Below are 23,427 nucleotides of genomic sequence, written 5' to 3'. Positions count from 1 at the left end.
GAAAACAACCAAACTGCAACATATCTGTGAAACTGCCTTCAAAAATATATATATACCCTTTTGTTTCTTCTTTGCATGTAGATTGTTGCAGCCATTTTAGCCATTGCAGGCATAGTAATGATAACGTATGCTGATGGGTTCCACAGTCACTCTGTGATTGGCATTTCCCTGGTGGTTGGATCTGCATCAACAGCAGCCATGTACAAGGTAATACTAGATACAGCACTATATGCTTCATACTGAGCAATAAAATGCTGCGTTATTTTATGCTGAGACTGACTACAGTGTGATTTATGTGTATGCTCTTTTGTCTCTGCAGGTACTGTTTAGGCTGGTTTTGGGTAGTGCCAAGCTGGGTGAGGCTGCATTGTACTTGACTGTCCTTGGAGGAGCCAACATGGTCTTCGTCAGCATTGTACCTCTCATACTCATTCTCACTGGAGCTGAGGATATTGGCTCGCCCAGAGATATACCTTGGCACAGTCTGTGTTGCACAGCTGCACTACTGCTGGGTAAGGTTACCATGCGCTACTCCTTCATTTTGGAAAGTGAATGTACACACACATGACCTGTGATGTCACCCATTATTAACCATTATTGTGCTTATACTTGTTTTTATATGTGTAATTCTGTGAATTGAATATGCTATTTTGTTTTTTCTTTTTTTGTGCCCTAGTGTTCAATTTCCTGATAAATTTTGGTGTTTTGATAACACTTCCTACATTGATTTCTTTGAGCATTGTCCTCAGTGTACCTGTTAATGCTGGTGAGTTGCCCTCATACCTGTGTGACATGGATGTCTATGAGTCAATAAACTTTCAAATGTGAAAGGCTTGCTTGTCAAATATGGCAGTGCCTTTTTGAGTTCATAGCCTGTAATATCTGTGACATTACAAGCAACTGTAATGTAACTACATTACAACTATACATGCAGCTACAATGTAACTACTGAGGATTTTACACTAGGGGTGCCACAAAATTATCCTATCTGTACCCACATCTGAATCTGCATTTGTATTTAAACCTGAAGCAGTTATGGCCTATATCTGAAAGGTCTGTCTTTCTTTCTTTCTTTCTTTCTTTCTTTCTTTCTTTCTTTCTTTCTTTCTTTCTTTCTTTCTTTCTTTCTTTCTGTCTTTCTTTCTTTCTTTCTTTCTTTCTTTCTTTCACAATTCCTCAGCTTCATCACTGAATTAGATTAGATTAGATAAAACTTTATTGATCCTTTTGGGCGGGTTCCCTCAGGGAAATTAAGAATTATCATAGATTTTGGTGGCGCTGGAAAACATTTATAACAACATAGCCCCAAACAACATTTAGTTGAAAAGCTATTGCACTTGACTTATCCTATAGGCTACTACTGCATCTACTGAATTTGTAGTATAACCCTGTAATAGACAGTCAAGAGTCAACAAGATTTGAATGAACTTGAACAAACTAAATCTGTACACCAATTTTCAGTTAGAGAACAAAGAAATCTGTCTCAAAGTCAAATATAGTTCTTTTAGTTGATCAAATTGAACATATATATTCTTCTTTAAGCTGCTCCCGTTAGGATATGCCACAGTGGATCTGTTCCGCATGTTTGATTTGGCATAGGTTTTACACCGGATGCCCTTCCTGACACAATACTCCCCAATCTATCTGAGCTTATGCACTAAGTATGCACTATCTTGTACAATCCCAGTGGCTGGGTATTTTACTTAATCTGCATGTCTTCGAACTGTGGGGAAACCCACACAGACACGGGGAGAACATGCAAAATCCACACAGAAAGGCCATAGGGTTCAAACCTGGAACCTTCTTGCTGTGAGGCGACAGTGCTAAACACTACACCGCCATGCCACCCATATAATATATAATATATAATAATAACATATAATACTACATAATTGCACTCCAAAGGCACATTAACAACCAAGCTAGTCACGTAAGTAGTTATATAACAGTGTAGATGAAACTTGCTAATCAGATCCATCAAAGTAAAATCCTAAATGTACATATGTAGTCCCAACCAGATATAAGATAAAACAACAACAAAACAGAATAGTTAGTATCTATATTTTTTGTCTCCATTTATAACATAATATCTGTTCGTTCTGGATAATGTACACATATTCAGTTACGTCCCTAAATTACACAATTGCAGGTGGATTACAGTGCTATACGTGTCAGTAATATGCATGCGTATCAACTTCAGTTTTAGCCTGTGGAAATAAGTATCTTATTTATAAGTGTATCTTGATATCTTGACATGACGTGTGTGTAATTACATTTGTAGAAACTGTTTGCTTTAAAAAGCATCTTTCTGATTGTGACTGTATCGATGTACTCTTTACACAAGAGCTGTCCACTTTATTTTAAATTGCAAATTTATACGGAAATTACATTTTGGCAGTTCCAGTCTATTTAATAGATAGTTAAAAATTACATATTGGTATTAATCTGTCTAACACAAACTTCAAAATGTCATGTTAGAACTGTGATGGTACACTTGTCTACTTACACAATCCTCAGTAGTTACGTTATAATTGCTTCTATAGTGTGTGTAACTACACAGATAGTAGAGGCACTTTGTATAAAGTGGGTCTAAATTTGCCTATGACCTTGTTGCACTTCTTCCTGCTTTTTACAGTAATAGACCACTACATGTGTGAGATCCAGTTCAACAGTGTGCGTATCATTGCTGTGTCCACCATCTGCCTGGGCTTCCTGTTGCTGCTGCTCCCAGAGGACTGGGATCAGTATCTGCTGCAGCTTCACTCTATGGTGTGTAACAGGAAGAAGCCGCAAGAGGGAAACAGAGACACACACACTGAAACACCACACGTTCACTCTAGCAAGACAGGAAACTGCACGGCTGAAACAGCAAGTTCTCATTAAGGTGAAGTTTGCTTCATGTCACAAGAGGAGCATTGCATTCACATCAATGTTACCAAAATATCTGTACCTACATAGGAAGATAATCTATGTAGGACTGCAGATTGGGATGAGTAGACTATGCAGTACTTCTTCATTTGCTATTTACAGAGACTGTCAAAACAGAGGAATGAGATGAACGCTGACTCCATCTTTTATTCACTGCATCAAAGCACAAGACTGTGTAATGTAGCATCTTGCATAATTCAGAGTTCTGGATGAAAATGATTTATGCTGCATTTGTTTTATATTGGACTGCTATATTTAATACAGCCTAGTATATGGCGACCTTAATGAATATCCTATTCATTCTTAACCAAGATAAAGCCTACTACAATATAATACCTTTTAATTGCAATTTATGGACTGAAAGCATATATGGATATACAGAGTACTAATCTTCGATTTCAGTGCATTGCCACAGCCTTCACAATAATGCTCTCATAAAGAAAAATATATATGCACAAATTGGTTATCTATATAGTGGCATTTTATAGCTTTTATCTAATCCTAATAAACATGATACCCATGGACGCCCATCATGAAATCAGTAATTCATATTTCTCTATTTCAATAACAGTGGCAATGTATATTTATTATATTCCTGTGGAATTGTGGCTCACTGTAAACCTTTGTAAGGCATGACAGCTGTTTATCACTTTGACATGCTGAATAGCTAAAAATAAAGAACTTAATAATGTATGAAGCTTGGCTTCTTTATATATAACGTGTGTGCACACACAGATGCGCGCGCACACACACACACACACACACACACACACACACACACACACACACACACACACACACACACACACACACACACAAGGTAAATGAGGGCTCACTGAATGGCCAGATGAGTATGAAAATAATGTAAGTAATATGCTATGGCCTTCACAGTTACTAGACTGATGTGTTCAACTGCATTCTCCACCACCATTATCAAAACACTTATTGAGGTAATATTGTTCAATAGTGTTCATCCCTCCAGTATATGTTTATATACAGTATATATCCACGTTATATTTTGTCACCCATCTGTAATCTATTACACACTATATGCCGCATGTACACACTAAGCTACATGCACACTATATGCCAAATGTTTGGAAGCATTTTTTTTTTTTGTATTTGACAGCTAGTGATTAGTTGAATCATGTTACATTTGTAAATTATTAGGAACTGGTGAACTATTGTCAATAAACACCTTAGAATGAAACTTTATCACTGCAGACCAAAGCAATTTTATATGAAAAATCTTTGGTTAAACTAGATCTCAATAAATATTCAGTTTGTTGTTTACTGGTTGTTATCTAATTGTAAAACAAATCTGAACCTTCAGAAAGCACTAGCTTGCTTCCATACTTTTGGTTTGTAGTGTACATTTCACATGAATAACATAGCATTAGGCAGTACATAGTGTTTTTAAGTGAATGTGTCTCATTTTGATTGAACAGTCTATTATTTTAAACATCTATCATCATTATATTTAATATACAGTATAAACACTATATATTTTGATAAACCAGACAAAAAATGAAACAGGTCTGACAACGTGTCTTATCTTGCAGTAAAAGAAACACAGTGTGCTTGCAGAAAAATAACAATGAATTAATACTATAACTACACAGATTCAAGTGCATTATATTTGGCCATAATATTGCTATAGGGCTCCATTGTGACACCTGCTTTTTCCTGTCAGGCAGTTATATTGCATTTTGAATAAAATATTTTTGTATGTGCAAGGACTAATATGGGTTTTTCATAAAGGTTGAAGGCACAAAATAGACATACATCAGTGCACATTTTCTTTTAAAACAAACCTACAGCCTTCTGCAATTTCAGTTTGAGCTTTACTCCTGAGATTTTTTTAATCAACCTTTAAAGACCAGAAATCAGAAACATGAATACACATCATGTCTTCCAATTCAACATTTTTTCAAATCCTTGATTTCAGCCTTTGTCTCCTTCAAATGAGGTATAAAGTCTCTATTGTCTTATACTAACCTGTAATTAAATTGCAGAGCTCAAAACTCTTGAAAAGAGCTTTAAAAAAGTGGTTTTTAGTCCCATAGGTTTCATTCTTCAGAAATATTTGTTCCATAAGGACAAACAGTAGAATGTCAGTGCCTGTTAAAGTCTAAATGATTTCTTTATGGGCTGGGCCAGATGGTCGGCGGAAGAATATGTAACCAAGTATTGAAAAGACAAAAATCAGAAGAGAGAGGACAAACATGAGCATGACATAGCCCCCATAAGGTAGGAGAGGAGTGTCTGGAGCTTCAGCAGGGATCATGTTTGTCAGGTTCAGCATGTAACCCAGTGTCCAGCCAGCTTCACTGTTTCCAATCTGCACAGGCACAAAACATTATTGTCACACACTGACAGCCAAAATCAGCCATTTGTGAAAACAAATTTAAACCCAATCAATCATGCTTTCACACAAATTTTGTGGCTTTTATGATTATTGTGTACCTTCTTGATGAACTCAATGTTTTTCCAGGTGTCAGAAGTGAAACCGTATCCCTCTTCCAGCAAGGCCACGATGTAGGTACCTGAGAAGCAATATTCTGCAAGATACTTCTCCTTCACTTCAGGGTGTTGTTGCTTTAGCTGTAACAGTGGACCAAGTTCAATATCAGAATTTGTTTGATATTAAAACAAACAGACTAATGGTTTTTTCCACATTTGAGGAAAATTGTCTTACAGTGTTCCAGGGCTTGGTGCAGTAAATTTTTAGTTTATTTTTCGCATCATCTAAGCTGGCAGTGGTCAGATTTAAAAAGTCCATCACAAAGAAGTAAGCAGAAAATGCCTTAAAGACAAATACATGTCAGTTACATTTCACAATATTGACTGTATTTCTTACTGTATTACATTCATTTTATGCACAAGTGCAAGTATCCCATGTTTCTCTTGAATGTCCTTACCACAAATCTTCCTTCCACGGGGGGCTGGAAGATGTCATTAAAGGAACAACCTGAATAATGACAGTAAGTGGTATTAAAGACCTTCTTGATTGTTTCATGGCATTTATTCCAATTCCCAAGGCCTATATGGGTGAGATTCTGTGGTCTCTGGGAACTGTCAACCTTCTTGACACATGGGGTGTCAAAGACATTCTGAAAGCTCTTAGTGGCATTATAGCCTGGATGGAAACAAGGGTCCTCCAGAATTATGTTATCTGTCTTAGGAGAGAACAGATAAAATACAGGACAATAAGATTGGATTAATATGTGTTGTTCATTTTCCCATTTATTTCAAATATCTCACCATATCAAGCTTTGGCTGTATTTGCTTTTCCAATGAAAGCTTTAGTGCTTGGTCCTTTCCATAACAAAGAAAACTGTGTGTGTAAAGATGATAATCATTGCCATAGAGCCGGAAGTCAATAGAGTTGTCTGTAGACTCCAGTTCATGCCCAGCCACGAAGGTGATCTGAGTGGAGGCTCCACCTAGGTCAAGAGCTCCCACAGTCCATGAAGTCTGCATATCAACACACACACACACATACTCTTTAATATAAATATACTAGCATCCTCAGACTACCAAGCAAAACGTACTCCATTATACAGTTTACATACAATAAACAACAATACTTGGTTTATTTATAGTTCACCAAGTAATAAAAATTCTGAAACACTGGAATGTCTGCTCTACCTTTCTGAAGTTATCACTCAGGTAGTTGACAGTGATCCAGCCAAAAGCTCCCTCCTCTTGACCAGTGATAATACGAGATCCCTGATAGGAAAATGGGTAAGTCTGAAGAAACTTCTCCACAGACGCCAACACCTTGTTGGAGGCAGCATTATTTTCCATCCTTAACAAGACACATGATGTCATCTATAGTTATTTGTTCACAGCACCATCAATAAGTAATTGTATATACTGATATATTTTGCTGTTTTACACTGTATCCCAACATATTGGATTTAACCTGAAGGGTGCATATATTTATATAATGATCACAAATATTATTTTACCTATAGTCCATGGGGACAAAAGGAGTTGAATAATAATAATAATAATAATAATAATAATAATAATAATAATAATAATAATAATAATAATAGACACTGAGAATCTTACTGGGTGATGCCTTACTACCACTTTCAGTTCCTTCTTGTTTTGGAAACTTCAATATTCAGGAATTTTATGTTTAATTCAAGTGTTTGACTGGAACAGTCAATAGTGTTCTACTTTCACAGCGCTCAAAAGTTCCTTTGTTGCCCTAAAGGGTACCCACAGTGAAAAATAAACATAGGCTAGAAATATTACACATTTGCACAAATGCATTTTGCCTCCCCTGTACTGTCACCTCCTACCAGAGTGGAGAGTCTCAAAAAGTTTGTGTCTGGGGTGCTAGAAGTCAGCCACAATCCTTTCTGCGCTCCTCAGGGTCCTGGACCTGAAGAGATGGAAGATTGCAGTCAATTGTCCTCTTGGCAAAGCAAATGATGTGCTGCAGTCTGCCCTTGTCCCTGGTAGTGTCAGCAGCGTACCAGACGGTGATGGAGGAGGTGAGGATGGACTCAATGATGGTGATGTAAAAGTACACCATCATTGTCCTTGGCAGATCAAACTTCAACTGCCGCAGGAAGTACATCCTCTGCTGTGCTTTCTTGGTGAGAGAGCAGGTATTCATCTCCCACTCGAGGTCCTGAGTGATTACAGTGCCAAGGAAGTGGAAATACACCAATGAATGAATGAATGAATGAATGAATGAATGAATGAATTTATTTATTTCGAACATGTATAAAAATGTATGTAACTATTTATACATACAAAACCACAGAGGTTACTGGGGAGTCAAACAGGGTAATGGGGGAGGGTGTGGCGGAGCTCCTCCTGAAATCTACAGTCATGTCAACTGTCTTTAGAGCATTAAGCTCCAAGTTGTTTTGCCTGCACCAGGAGGTCAGATGGTCAATCTCCCACTTGTAGGCAGACTCATCATCATAAGAGATGAGTCCAGTGAGGGTGATGTTGTCCGCGAACTTCAGGAGATTGTCAGACTGATGACTGGAGGTGCAGCTGTTGGTGTACAGGGAGAAGATTAGAGGTGAAAGGATGTAGCCTTGGTGCTGATGGTTCAGGATGTGCTTCCCCAGCTTCACATGCTGCTTTCTGTCAGACAGGAAGTCAGTGATCCACCTGCAGGTGGAGTCAGGCATGCTCAGCTGGGAGAGCTTATCCTGGGATGATAGTGTTGAAGGCGGAAATGAAATCCACAAACAGGATCCTAGCATAGGCTCCTGGGGAGTCCAGGTGCTGCAGGATGAAATGAAGAGCCATATTGACAGTATCATCTGCAGATCTGTTGGCTTTGTAGGCAAATTGCATGGGTTCCAGGAGTGGGTCAGTGATGGCTTTAAGGTGGTAAAGCACAAGGTGCTCAAAGGATTTCATAACCATAGAAGTCAGGGCAATGGGTCTATAGTTATATAATCCTGTGATCCTTGGTTTTTGGGGACAGGGATAATGGTGGAGGCCTTGAAACAGGCTGGCACATGGCATGTCTCCACTGAGGTGTTGAAGATGTCTGTGAACACCAGAGACAGCTGATCAGCACAGTGCTTCAGGGTAAATAGTGAGACAGAGTCAGGAGCTGCAGCTTTGCGGGGATTCTGCTTCTTAAAGAGCTTGTTAATGTCTTTCTCCAGACTGGAGAAAATTGTGGCTGTGGTGGTGGGGGTAGGCCTCCAAGGTGTGAGGTTGTAGAGAGCCCCTGGCAGCAGTTGAGGTGGGGGAGGTGGGCAGGAACTGGAGTGTGGAGTCGCAGGGTTTGACATCTGGACAGTCTCATTCAGTGCGTTTACATGCACATAGAGAGAATCAAATTTCTGCTGTTGCTCGACTGAAATCGAAGTTCAAAATGCCATGTATACACCTTAATTCGGCTGAAATTGAACCGAACTTGATTTCTCGGAATCGAGCTACACGACCTAGATTATGCGATTTCTGCCGAGCTACTTAGTGCATGTAAACCCTATTGAGCTACATATTCGAGCTACTTACTTCAGCACTGCCCCTTCCGGAAGTGACGAGTGACGAGACCACAAGCGGGAAACACAACAGCCTCGGTCGGCATGACAACGAATCATGACAACGGCATGAATCTTTTCTTTTTGTGGCATTGTTCGCACTATTAAAATTTAGCTCACTTACTGTATCACCAAATACATCTGTACAGCTGTTGCATAGCTGTGAATTGTGTACATAAACAAGTCATTGTATTTGTGTGTGTGTGTGTATATATATATATATATATATATATATATATATATATATATATATATATATATATATATATATGTCCAACATCTGAAGAATGTCAATAAAAACAAAACAATTGAACTTTTTGTGTGTTTATTAAGACATAAGTTAAATTGTAAGCAAAAAAATATATTTTTTGTAAGCAAAAAATGGACTTTAGAAAAATATACAATTGTGCAAAATAAGTTGTCTTACAAAACAGTGGTCTGCGCAGGACAGTTTGTAGCCATACAGTCTGTTAGAGCAAGCCTAACAGCTTGAGCACGGAACTTGTGAACACAGAACTGCCAGTGTTGCCAGATTGGGCGGTTTTAAGTGCATTTTGGCGGATTTGAACATGTTTTGGGCTGGAAAACGTCAGCAGTATCTGGCAACACTGCTGATAACTTTGTTTATACTCTTGAATAGCTCTTCTTCATGACAACAACCGGAAGTGTACCAACACGATGGGGCGTGTAGCGCCACCTGTGGCTCGGGTGCACAATGTACCTCACACAATAGCTCGATTTGCTTGTGTGCATGTAGGATTGGATTTCTCTGGCACCCCTGCTGGGACCCTTTGCTCGATTACCAACAGCAGCTCGATTTGGATGTGCATGTAAACGTACTGACTGTCTTTCAAAGAGACAATATAACTCATTCAGCTGGTTGGCTAGGAGCAAGTTGTTAACAGAGTGAGGGTAGTGGGGGTTAACAGAGCAGGTTTGTAATTTGTGATCTGTCTGAACCCTTTCCAAACAGATACAGAATCATTGGCTGATAAATGGTGTTGGAGTTTCTCAGAGTACAGTCATTTAGCTGCTCTTACCACCTTGCTAAACCTCCACTATAAAAAACCTCCACTATTAACACACTCGACTTTAAGCCGTCACTAGCCTATATTTAGACCATATAAACTATCGTGGCACATTGCATGTCTATACCTTTATTCACATAGGAAATAAATGTGTGTGTGTGTGTGTGTGAATGCACATGCACATTCTGTGCTATGTACTTCCTGGTTCCCGAGTTGTTTGCGATGAGTATTTTTTCCATGAATGTTGGCATTAATTACTAATCTTTTTTATTTTTTCTACAAATAATTTTCCAGGGGCGGCACGGTGGTGTAGTGGTTAGCGCTGTTGCCTCACAGCAATAAGGTCCGGGTTCGAGCCCCGTGGCCAGCGAGGGCCTTTCTGTGTGGAGTTTGCATGTTCTCCCCGTGTCCGCGTGGGTTTCCTCCGGGTGCTCTGGTTTCCCCCACAGTCCAAAGACATGCAGGTTAGGTTAACTGGTGACTCTAAATTGACCATAGGTGTGAATGTGAATGGTTGTCTGTGTCTATGTGTCAGCCCTGTGATGACCTAGCGACTTGTCCAGGGTCTACCCCGCCTTTCGCCCGTAGTCAGCTGGGATAGGCTCTAGCTTGCCTGCGACCCTGTAGAAGGATAAAGCGGCTAGAGATAATGAGATGAGATAGTTTTCCAGTATCCTCTTCATTTTTTATTGTACTTTTGCTTTCCTTTTTGTACTTTCCACTTTCGCTTTCTTTTTTCCATTTTTTTCTCTCTCTTTTTTCGGAAGAATGCTGAGACCGGAAGCTTTCTTTTTTCTCCTCCTGCATAAAGACCATAAGCGGAGGCCATCCACATCGGATCTGCTTTAATATCAACAGATCTTCAATTAAGGTATGTGAATCCTTTCATCATGGCACACCTTCAGCTTGTTCAGTGTGCTGAGTGCAGGATGTTTAGTCATTCTTCCTCCCTCGCTAGCGATAGCTTTATTTGTGATAAGTGCAGATTTGTTAGCTCTCTGATGGAGAAGATTATAGTGTTAGAAGCATGTATCCAGGCTTTAGAGAAGGTCAGTGAGAATGAGAACAGTGTAGTTTCTGTAGGGGAAAGTCTGGATGCCCTAGGTGGAGTTAGTAATCCCCCAACTCCGGCATTAGAGCCCTTACAGTGGGGCGAATGGGTGACGACTCGGCGGCATAAGCTACCGCTGGGGCTCGCCCACGGGAGCACCACTCCTCTCTGCATCATCTGTCGAACAGGTTTGCTCTCCTTAGTGATGCACCCACTGAGAAACCTGAAAGAGCTCTGGTTATAGGGGACTCTATCATATGGCACGTGAAATTAGCTTAGCCTTTAGGGGCACCAGCAGCTTTAGCCAGGTGTATACCGGGGCCAGGGTGCCAGACATAGCAGGTAATCTTAGGGTCCTAGGCAAGCACAGGTTCTCAAAGATAGTTATCCATGCAGGAGCTAATGATATACACCTTCGTCAGTCTGAGGCTACTAAGAGTAACTTTGTAGAGGTGTTTAAATTAGCAAAGGCAATGTCCGATGCTGTGGTATGCTCTGGCCCCATTCCAATGCAGCATGGTGATGTAACTTACAGCAGGTTATGGTTGCTGAACTGCTGGTTGTCCAGGTGGTCCGCTGAAAACAGTATGGGCTTTATAGATAATTGGGCTAATTTTGAGGGCACTGCTGGCCTGTTAGGGCGGGACAGTATCCATCCCACTCGGGAAGGTGCTGCTCTCATTTCCTGCAGCATAGGTCATAGTCTTAGAACAGGCCTAGTTAATTTCTGACAATCCAGAGCCAAGGCCAGGGAGCAGACGAACAGGCTAAACCGACTGTCTGCTAGCTGCACAGAGTCATCACTCAGGGTCCATTACGTCGAGACTGTGTCTGTTCCCCGAGCTCAACAAAAAAGTAGAAATATTCAGAGAGTTTGTTCCAGTAACCTAATCAATATAAAATTAGATCATACTGACTGTACAGCCGCTGCCAGCACCTTTGATATAAAGGTAGGGCTATTAAATATTAGATCTCTTACATCTAAAGCGCTAATGGTTAATGAACTCATTACTGATCAGGAGTTTAATGTACTTTGTTTAACTGAAACATGGATTAAACCAAATGAATATATAGCATTAAATGAAGCTAGTCCTCCTGGATACAGTTACCTGGTATATACACCAGCCTCATCTAACTGGTAGAGGAGGAGGTGTCGCGGTTATTTATAATGATTATCTAGGTGTAACACAAAAACCTGGTTATAAATGTAATACATTTGAAGTTCTTCATACTCATATAATGTATGTAGCCTCGAAAAATAGGTCTACCCAGTTAATTCCGTTATTTATTATTTACAGGCCCCTGGGGCCATATTCTGAGTTTCTTTCTGAATTTGCAGATTTTATCTCAGATCTGGTTATTTCCTTAGGCCATGTACACACGTAGCCAGGTATTTTTAAAACCGAACATTCCCCCCCCCCTCCATTTATAAAAATGTTTTATCCACACCACCTCGTCTTCGAAAAAAATCCCTTCCACACATAACCGAACATCTGCGTTTTAGCCAGCGGTCCATGTTTGTTTTACAGTGAAAGTCCGAGCTTAATCCATGCTTAATCTGGCTTCTGCAGTAAACAAAGGTCGCACGTTTGAAGTCAGGGCAGATTTGTTGTCATTTTTTTGGCGCAGATTGTGACGTTCTAAAACGCAAAACTCCGGTTATCTCTGTCTACACGAAAAGGCATACACAGAGTTTTCAAAAATCTTCACTTTGCCCGGAGTTTTTTAAAATATTCGTTTTTGATGTGTTTTCATGTGGATGCCAGGCCAAAACGTAGAAAAATATCTTCGATTTAGCAGATACCCGGCTACGTGTGGACGGGGTCTTAGACAAAGCTTTAGTTGTCGGAGATTTTAATATTCACTTCGATAACCCAGAAGACCCTTTGAAAACAGCATTTGTGTCCATTTTAGATTCAGTAGGGATTAATCAGAATGTCATAGGACCGACCCATAATGGTGGTCACACCCTCGATCTAATACTAACATTCGGGTTAAATATAGAAAATATAGACATACTTCCACAGTCTGAAGTTATCTCAGATCATTCAAAATATGTCTGAGTAATAATATATGCACCTCACCATGCTACTGTATTAAACGTACATTCACGTCAACTACTGCACAGAGCTTTATAAATTATCTCCCAGAGTTATCAACTTTGATTGGGTCACTGTCAGCCCCTGCAGAACTTGATCAGGCAACTGAATACTTAGAGTCAACGTTCCACCATACTTTAGATAATGTAGCTCCTCTTAAATGGAAAATGGTCAGAGACAAAAAAATTAGCACCCTGGTATAATGATGACACTCACACTTTAATACAGACCACTCGAAAATTGGAACATAAATGGCAACAAAATTGGTACTGTTCAAATTAGAGTGGAAGGAGAGCTTCCTGAAGTATAGAAAAGCTTTTAGTGCTGCTAGATCAACATAGCTCTCCTCCCTAATAGAAGATAACAAAAATAATCCTAGATTCTTATTTAATACTGTAGCAAAATTAACCAGGAATAAGTCCATTATAGACACATGCACACCTGTAGTATGTAGTAGCAACGACTTCATGAATTTTTTTAATGACAAAATTGAGAATATCCGACAAAAAATTCAAACTACTAATTTAAGGTCAGACAATGTAGGTGACCCTGTAGTTAACAATATAACTGTATCAGATCAGCAATTAGAATGTTTTACTCCCCTTAGAGAAACTGAATCACTTTCATTAATCTCGGTATCAAAAGCCTCAACTTGTGTACTAGATCCCATACCTACATGTCTATTCAAACAGATAATACCTGAAGTAATTGAACCACTTCTAAAAATAATAAATTCTTCTCTTAGGATTGGCTATGTACCCAAATCCTTTAAACTAGCAGTTATCAAACCCCTGATTAAAAAACCTGAACTTGATCCCTGTCAGCTGTCCAATTATCGGCCAATATCAAACCTCCCCTTTATCTCCAAGATCCTTGAAAAAGCTGTGGCACAGCAGTTATGCTCATATTTACATAGGAATAACATCCATGAAATGTATCAGTCAGGATTTAGACCTCATCATAGCACAGAGACAGCTCTGGTTAAAGTAGTAAACGACCTACTGTTGGCGTCTGATCAGAGCTGTGTCTCGCTGCTTGTGTTGCTTGAGCTTAGTGCAGCATTTGATACCATTGATCATTCCATTCTTCTGGATAGACTAGAAAATGTTGTGGGAGTTAAAGGAACGGCCCTCTCCTAGCTCAGGTCTTATTTAACTGATCGCTATCAGTATGTTGATGTAAATGCCGATTTTTCTAGACATACTGAGGTAAAGTTTGGTGTTCCACAAGGTTCTGTCTTGGGCCCACTGCTTTTTTCTTTATATATGTTACCTCTGGGTGATATTATTCGTAAACATTGTATTAGTTTCCACTGTTATGCTGATGACACACAGTTGTATGTTTCTGCAAAACCTGATGAGAGACACCAGCTTAATAGAACTGAGGAATGTGTGAAGAACATTAGACACTGGATGCTTATTAACTTCCTTCTGCTTAACTCTGACAAGACTGAAGTACTTGTACTTAGTGTTGTGACGTTCGCGAACGAACCGATTCTTTTGAACGGCTCCTAGGCATGAACGATGAGAACCGAGTCTCGAGCTGGGGGAGCCGTTCTTTCTGTTGTTCTTTTTCTGTACTGTGTTTCAGATGAAAAAGCTCCTCCTTTACTCCTCCTCCCTTCACTGAGTTAGGGAAAGATTACGGTGAGGGCACAGTGGTGCCTATTTGTCTGATATGCAAATGTAGCTATCAGACAAATAGGCACCGATGTGACATCAGGGAGTGGGAGGTGGTCGTCAGAGCGCAGCCCGTTGTGGTCATGCTGCTTGCACGTGCGCTCTCTCTCCAGAAAGAAAAAAAAACCCTGGGTGGCTCTGTTTCAGAGTAGTTAATTGGAGAATTGGGGGGTTGGGGGAGGGATGGCACCAGTTGTTAATTAATGATAATATTGTGGGAAAACTACTTTGCACGGATGTTCATTTAATTTATTCTATCGTCATTTTGTTTGTTATATTTTTGTGTATTTTATTTATTTATCTGTTTGTCTAGTTGTATCTATTTTTCTAATATATTTTTTGCATTAATAGTTTGTTTTTTCCTATTAAAATAATCTTGTGTTCTTGTTATAACTTTATCTATTTATGACTGTTTAGTTGTATCTATTTTTGTTACAATTTAAATATTTTTAATATAGAAAGTTTGTTTTTTTCTATTAAAATGTTCTTGTGTGATAACTAGTTCTTGTGTTATATTTATTGTAGTTGTATCTATTTTGTATCTCAGACTTAAATATTTTTGTAAAACAAGTGTTTTTCTATAAAATATTCTTGCGTTCTTGATAACTATGTTCTTGAGTGGGTTCTTTTTTTTTTTTTACATAAAAGCCGTTCTGCATGGACATTCATTGAAGCCCTCATTGTTTTTTAATGGTTATTTATGAGCGTTTAGGGGTTACAATAATGTAAGTCTAGGTTGCTTTATATAAAATGTATGTCCAGAAATATTGATGTCACTGTCTAAGCAGAGGGATCTGTCTTCTTTAGACGCTGTCTTCTTAAAACTGAATAAATATTTAAAAAGAGCCAAATGAGCCAGTCTTTTGAACGGCTCTTTTCAAAGAACTGATCACAAATATGCGGATCCCATCAAAGAGCCATAAATCCCATCTCTACTTGTACTAGGACCACATGCAGCTAGAAGTAAGTTTTCTGATTACACAGTAACTCTGGGTTTCTTCACGTGCAGCAGTAAAAGACCTCGGGGTGATTATTGACCACAGTCTTTCATTCGAAACTCACATTGATAACATTACCTGGATAGCTTTCTTTCATCTCAGAAATATTGCTAAGATAAGAAATTTAATGTCACTACGTGACATGGAAAAAATAGTTCATGCTTTCGTTACCTCCAGGTTGGATTACTGTAATGCCTTACTGTCTGGATGTTTCAATAAGTGCATAAACAAGCTTCAGTTAGTTCAAAATGCAGCAGCAAGAGTCCTTACGAGAACTAGAAAATATGACCACATCACCCCTGTCTTATCCACACTGCACTGGCTCCCAATCAAATTTCATATTGATTATAAAATACTACTATTGACCTTTAAAGCACTGAATGGTCTTGCACCACAGTACCTGAGCAAACTTCTGGTCCTCTATGACCCGCCACACCTACTTAGATCAAAAGGTGCAGGCTATCTGCTGGTACCTCGTATAGTGAAGGCTACATCAGGGGGCAGAGTCTTTTCTTACAAAGCCCCACAGTTATGGAACAGCCTTCCAAGTAATGTTCAGGAATCAGACACAGTCTCAGCGTTTAAGTCTAGGCTGAAAACATATCTGTTTAGTCAAGCCTTTTGTTAATGGTGTTTATGAGGTAAAGGTGAAGATCTGGAGGGTCCTCAGGCATAGAGTGTTTTGGTAAACTGGGATGTATGGATGCTGTCAGTCCCCCACTCACTTGCTCACTCGAGTTTGTTGATGGTGTAGTGGTTGGCTGCTTTATGTCCCGGGGCACCGTCATGCCTATGTTACCTTCTGGCTCTCCCCTTTTAGTTATGTTGTCATAGTTAGTTGCCAGAGTCCCTGCTTGTACTCAGTGCAATATGTATACTGTTCTTACTTATTCAGGTGACATTGGGCATACCGGTACCTAACAACCTGTGTTCCCCCCCCCCCCAAATCTGTCCCTCTGAGTTACATGTCAGTCCTGGGATCGAGATGCTGACCTCTTCCGCTCCTCGGACCTGCCTGATCCATCCTGGTGCCCTGTGTCTGGTTGGAGTCTCATCGCATCGCTCCTGTGGAGGACGGCCCCATGTGGACAGTTGAAAGTCACACTTGGAAGATGCTCTGGACACTTACAGTAATGCTTTTATGGCTGAGGACTACAGTTGACTTGCTAACTTTAGGACTGCAGTTGTCATGAACAGTTTTGCACTCAAGTTTCCATCAATGAAGAGTTTATAACATCAGCGAAACTGACTTCATGTTGAAACTGTTAATGATATAGTCATGTTGTCTGTTGTTGCCCAAATAAGGATGCGTTCCCTTTTGAGTCTAGTTCCTCTCGAGGTTTCTTCCTCATGTCGTCTGAGGGAGTTTTACCTTGCCACTGCTGCCACAGGCTTGCTCATTGGGGATCGAGTAGGGATAAAATTAGCTCATGTTTTAAGTTGTTCAAATTCTTTAAAGCTGCGTTGCGACAATATTTATTGTTAAAAACGCTATACAAATAAACTTGACTTAAATAAATAAATAGGCTTTATAGCTAGTATGGATACACACATAAACACACTGAGTTTCTATATATAATAGGCTGCTTACAGATTTATGAGTTTTCCATCTGGTCCTGGTTCTCTTGCTACCAGGCTACCATGCTACACACAGGCTATTATGGTCTGTATGTAGACCATTTACAATGCAGGCTTGTGTGTGACATACAGTGGTGCTTGAAAGTTTGTGAACCCTTTAGAATTTTCTATATTTCTGCATAAATATGACCTAAAACATCATCAGATTTTCACACAAGTCCTAAAAGTAGATAAAGAGAACCCAGTTAAACAAATGAGACAAAAATATTATACTTGGTCATTTATTTATTGAGGAAAATGATCCAATATTACATATCTGTGAGTGGCAAAAGTACGTGAACCTCTAGGATTAGCAGTTAATTTGAAGGTGAAATTAGAGTCAGGTGTTTTCAATCAATGGGATGACAATCAGGTGTGAGTGGGCACCCTGTTTTATTTATTTATTTAAAGAACAGGGATCTATCAAAGTCTGATCTTCACAACACGTTTGTGGAAGTGTATCATGGCACGAACAAAGGAGATTTCTGAGGACCTCAGAAGAAGCGTTGTTGATGCTCATCAGGCTGGAAAAGGTGACAAAACCATCTCTAAAGAGTTTGGACTCCACCAATCCACAGTCAGACAGATTGTGTACAAATGGAGGAAACTGAAGACCATTGTTACCCTCCCAGGAGTGGTCGACCAACAAAGATCACTCCAAGAACAAGGCGTGTAATAGTCGACGAGGTCACAAAGGACCCCAGGGTAACTTCTAAGCAACTGAAGGCCTCTCTCACATTGGCTAATGTTAATGTTCATGAGTCCACCATCAGGAGAACACTGAACAACAATGGTGTGCATGGCAGGGTTGCAAGGAGAAAGCCACTGCTCTCCAAAAAGAACACTGATGCTCATCTTCAGTTTGCTAAAGATCACGTGGGCAAGTCAGAAGTCTATTGGAAAAATGTTTTGTGGACGGATGAGACCAAAATAGAACTTTTTGGTTTAAATGAGAAGCGTTATGTTTGGAGAAAGGAAAACTCTGCATCCCAGCATAAGAACCTTATCCCATCTGTGAAACATGCTGGTGGTAGTATCATGGTTTGGGCCTGTTTTGCTGCATGTTGGCCAGGACGGCTTGCCATCATTGATGGAGCAATGAATTCTGAATTATACCAGCAAATTCTAAAGGAAAATGTCAGGACATCTGTCCATGAACTGAATCTCAAGAGAAGGTGGGTCATGCAGCAAGACAACGACCCTAAGCACACAAGTTGTTCTACCAAAGAATGGTTAAAGAAGAATAAAGTTAATGTTTTGGAATGGCCAAGTCAAAGTCCTGAGCTTAATCTAATCGAAATGTTGTGGAAGGACCTGAAGCGAGCAGTTCATATGAGGAAACCCACCAACATCCCAGAGTTGAAGCTGTTCTGTACAGAGGAATGGGCTAAAATTCCTCCAAGCCGGTGTGCAGGACTGATCAACAGTTACCGGAGACGTTTAGTTGCAGTTATTGCTGCACAAGGGGGTCACACCAGTTACTGAAAGCAAAGGTTCACATACTTTTGCCACTCACAGATATGTAATATTGGATCATTTTCCTCAATAAATAAATGACCAAGTATAATATTTTTGTCTCATTTGTTTAACTGGGTTCTCTTTATCTACTTTTAGGACTTGTGTGAAAATCTGATGATGTTTTAGGTCATATTTATGCAGAAATATAGAAAATTCTAAAGGGTTCACAAACTTTCAAGCACCACTGTATGTTTCCAAACCAGGTTTATTCATGAAACAATTGAATGGCTGTGGCTATTGCATAAAAGTTCGTGCTCTTTACAACAAACACTTTCAGTGTCAGTTTTCCACTTGGCACTTTCCACATCAGCACTAGATAGCTGCTGAAACCTTTTTCCAGCCTTCCTGCCTTTGAACTTGCAAAGAATCACCAATTTAATCATCAGAATCATCTGATGATTCACTGCTTAAATAATTTACCAGTTGTGGATAGTCCTTTTCCCAAGGTTCATACAGATATCCGTTTTTTTCCATATTGACTTGTAGGTACAGTGGTGCTTGAAAGTTTGTGAACCCTTTAGAATTTTCTATATTTCTGCATAAATCTGACCTAAAACATCATCAGATTTTCACACAAGTCCTAAAAGTAGATCAAGAGAACCCAGTTAAACAAATGAGACAAAAATATTATACTTGGTCATTTATTTATTGAAGAAAATGATCCAATATTACATATCTGTGAGTGGCAAAAGTATGTGAACCTTTGCTTTCAGTATCTGGTGTGATCCGCTTGTGCAGCAATAACTGCAAATAAACGTTTGCGGTAACTGTTGATCAGTCCTGCACACCGGCTTGGAGGAATTTTAGCCCATTCCTCCATACAGAACAGCTTCAACTCTGGGATGTTGGTGGGTTTCCTCATATGAACTGCTCGTTTCAGGTCCTTCCACAACATTTCGATTGGATTAAGGTCAGGACTTTGAATTGGCCATTCCAAAACATGAACTTTATTCTTCTTTAACCATTCTTTGGTAGAACGACTTGTGTGCTTAGGGTCATTGTCTTGCTGCATGACCCACCTTCTCTTGAGATTCAGTTCATGGACAGATGTCCTGACCATTTTCCTTTAGAATTCGCTGGTATAATTCAGAATTCATTGTTCCATCAATGATGGCAAGCCGTCCTGGCCCAGATGCAGCAAAACAGGCCCAAACCATGATGCTACCACCACCATGTTTCACAGATGGGATAAGGTTCTTATGCTGGAATGCAGTGTTTTCCTTTCCCCAAACATAACGCTTCTCATTTAAACCAAAAAGTTTTATTTTGGTCTCATCCGTCCACAAAACATTTTTCCAATAGCCTTCTGGCTTGTCCACGTGATCTTTAGCAAACTGCAGATGAGCAGCAATGTTCTTTTTAGAGAGCAGTGGCTTTCTCCTTCCAACCCTGCCATGCACACCATTGTTGTTCAGTGTTCTCCTGATGGTGGACTCATGAACATTAACATTAGCCAATGTGAGAGAGGCCTTCAGTTGCTTAAAAGTTACCCTGGGGTCCTTTGTGACTGCGCCGACTATTACACGCCTTGCTCTCGGAGTGATCTTTGTTGGTCAACCACTCCTGGGAGGGTAACAATGGTCTTGAATTTCCTCCATTTGTACACAATCTGTCTGACTGTAGATTGGTGGAGTCCAAACTCTTTAGAGATGGTTTTGTAACCTTTTCCAGCCTGATGAGCATCAACAACGCTTTTTCTGAGGTCCTCAGAAATCTCCTTTGTTCGTGCCATGATACACTTCCACAAACATGTGTTGTGAAGATCAGACTTTGATAGATCCCTGTTCTTTAAATAAAACAGGGTGCACACTCACACCTGATTGTCATCCCATTGATTGAAAACACCTGACTCTAATTTCACCTTCAAATTAACTGCTAATCCTAGAGGTTCACATACTTTTGCCACTCACAGATATGTAATATTGGATCATTTTCATCAATAAATAAATGACCAAGTATAATATTTTTGTCTCATTTGTTTAACTGGGTTCTCTTGATCTACTTTTGGGACTTGTGTGAAAATCTGATGATGTTTTAGGTCATATTTATGCAGAAATATAGAAAATTCTAAAGGGTTCACAAACTTTCAAGCACCACTGTAACTGTTTTTCATCTGACTATATCTAGGTTAACAAGTATGTTTACATCAGCTACACTTAACTTCTGGTACTTGGCTCTCAATGAATTTATGTCACGTCCTGGATGCCGTATTGGTTGCCCATGCGCCATGAAACTTTATGTGTTTTAGGATTTTTAAGCTTATGATAGATAATCAGGTGGCTCTACTTGTGTGCATTATTATAATTAGGATTTGTACTATTGATATCAATCATGTTTAAATGCTGTACTGGTACCCTTTAACAGCTTGTTTGTCTGCAGCATTTGTGAGACTGTAAAGACCTTTGTACATTTCAGAATTCATTCTGCTGTTTGCAATGGCAGACACATCATCAAATGTTGAACAAGTGAACTAGTTTCACCAGAATTACACACCCATGGCTTACCGAGAATAAATGGAAATTATTTTGAATTAAAGCTGACATTTTGTCTTGCAACATCACAATCATTAATTTCAAATCCAGTGTGCTGGTGCACAGAGCTAAAACAACATTGTGTTATTAGTATATTAGCAATAAAGGGGAGAATGGGTTTAGTTGTCATATGGGTTGGTTGTCACAGCATGTATGTATACAATATACCATGGGGTTCTGTTTAAAAATGTTGATAATAAAATGTTAAGCTAGATGGGCGGAGGACATCTATTGCTCTGGGCACAAAAGAATTGATGTGAGGCAAACCTGGACCTGTAAGGAGACAATATTACCTGCTGTGCCACTGTTCTTTAATGTGCATGTGCACTTGCTCCTTGAGAGCAGGGGCGCAGATACGTTTTTTGAACTGGGGGGGACAAAAAACTGGGGGGGACAAAGCTGCCAGCAAACCAACCCCAACCCCGATATGCCTGTCAAACTTGTTGTGGGTTACCATAGCAACCAAGCTCGAGCTCGCAACCTGTGCAGTCTGCGCAGCTCAACCAACCGAATATCAGTCTTTGTTTTGTTTTATGTGAGTTGTTGCAACTATGTATACACTGCCGTGCACCTCAATAAACCGAATGGTAATTAGTCTTTTGATTTTTCCGTGAGGTTTGCCTTATGCAAAGAAAGACAGCATAGACGTTTTTTCCTCCCTATAAGTGGGGGGGACCGAACGAAGTGAATTTAAATCTGGGTGGGACGAATCCCCCCCGTCCCACCCTCTATCTGCGCCCGTGCTTGAGAGTATAGGGTAGAGCTGTATTATGCAAAGTAGGTTACATGTATGCAAAGTACAGATTGTTATGTGTGTAATATTACATGTTTAATAGAATTTTAAACTATAAATGCACAACGCATAGGGTGTGTCACATGAATCTCTTAATACAACCCGAATTCCAAAAAAGTTGGGCCACTGTGTAAATCATAAATAAAAACAGAATGTGAAGATTTGCAAATCATGGAAACCCTATTTTCATTGAAAACAGTACAAAGACAACAAATCAAATGGTGAAACTGAGAAATGTTCTTGTTTTTAGAAAAATATATGCTAATTTTGAATTTGATATCAGCAGCAACACATTTCAGAAAAGTTGGGACAGGTGCAACAAAAGATTGAAAAATTTGTGCAATGCTAAAAAAACACCCAACAATCCTAATTTGGTTTACTGGCAATGTCAGTAGCATGAATGGGTATAAAAAGAGCATCCCAGTGAGTCTGAGTCTCTCAGAAATAAAGATGGGGAGGGGTTCACCACTCTGTGAAAGACTGCATGGGCAAACAGTGCAACAATTTAATAATAACGTTCCTCAATGTAAAATCACAAGGAATTTGGGGATCGCATCATCTATGGTATATAATATCATTAATATTATTAAAAGATTCAGAGAATCCGGAGAAATCTCTGTATGCAAAAGACAAGGCTGAAAGCTGATTGAAAGACTGGAAACTGTGATCTTCAGGCCCTCAGGCAACACTGTATTAAAAGCAGACACGTATCTGTAGTGAAAATCACTGTATGGGCTCAGGACCACTTCAGAAAACCATTGTCTGTGAAAACAGCTGATTACTGCATCCACAAATGCAAGTTAAAACCATATATAAAAAATATCCAGAAACACCACCAGCTTCTCTGGGCCCAAGCTCTTTTATGATGGACTGAGATAAAGTGGAAGATTGCCCTGAGGTCTGACAAATGAAAAGTAGAAATTTTTTTTTTTTGAAATCATGGACACCACATCCTCCAGGCTAAAGAGGAAAGGGACCATCTGGCTTGTTATCAGTGCACAGTTCAAAAGCCAGCATTTGTGATGGTATGAAGGTGCATTAGTACACATGACATGGGTAGCTTGTACATCTGGGAAGGCATCATTAATGCTGAATGATATATACAAGTTTCAGAGTAATATGCTACCATCCAGACAAAATCTTTTTCAGG

At 39.6% G+C, this 23,427-nt stretch overlaps 2 protein-coding genes across 5 annotated transcripts in view; one reads left to right on the top strand and one right to left on the bottom strand.

Annotated features, from left to right (window-relative positions):
- The window catches only part of slc35f3a (solute carrier family 35 member F3a), a 34,036-nt gene extending 30,795 nt beyond the window's left edge, over positions 1-3,241 (top strand). The window contains exons 5-8 of the mRNA XM_060939972.1: positions 82-207; positions 320-512; positions 677-766; positions 2,636-3,241. Of these exons, the coding sequence (XP_060795955.1) occupies positions 82-207; positions 320-512; positions 677-766; positions 2,636-2,883 (657 nt within the window). The 3' untranslated portion in view covers positions 2,884-3,241. The remainder of the gene's footprint in view (positions 1-81; positions 208-319; positions 513-676; positions 767-2,635) is intronic.
- The window catches only part of entpd1 (ectonucleoside triphosphate diphosphohydrolase 1), a 36,850-nt gene continuing 16,473 nt past the window's right edge, over positions 3,051-23,427 (bottom strand). For all 4 annotated transcript variants that reach the window (XM_060939969.1, XM_060939968.1, XM_060939970.1 and 1 more), the window contains 6 exons: positions 6,580-6,739; positions 6,193-6,405; positions 5,850-6,107; positions 5,627-5,734; positions 5,395-5,532; positions 3,051-5,269 (listed from right to left, as the gene is read on the bottom strand). In XM_060939969.1, the coding sequence (XP_060795952.1) occupies positions 5,060-5,269; positions 5,395-5,532; positions 5,627-5,734; positions 5,850-6,107; positions 6,193-6,405; positions 6,580-6,739 (1,087 nt within the window). In that variant the 3' untranslated portion in view covers positions 3,051-5,059. The remainder of the gene's footprint in view (positions 5,270-5,394; positions 5,533-5,626; positions 5,735-5,849; positions 6,108-6,192; positions 6,406-6,579; positions 6,740-23,427) is intronic.

The sequence above is a fragment of the Neoarius graeffei genome, chromosome 14 (assembly GCF_027579695.1).
Source record: "Neoarius graeffei isolate fNeoGra1 chromosome 14, fNeoGra1.pri, whole genome shotgun sequence".
Lineage (NCBI taxonomy): Eukaryota > Metazoa > Chordata > Actinopteri > Siluriformes > Ariidae > Neoarius > Neoarius graeffei.
This window is presented reverse-complemented; position numbering and strand designations above follow the sequence as displayed.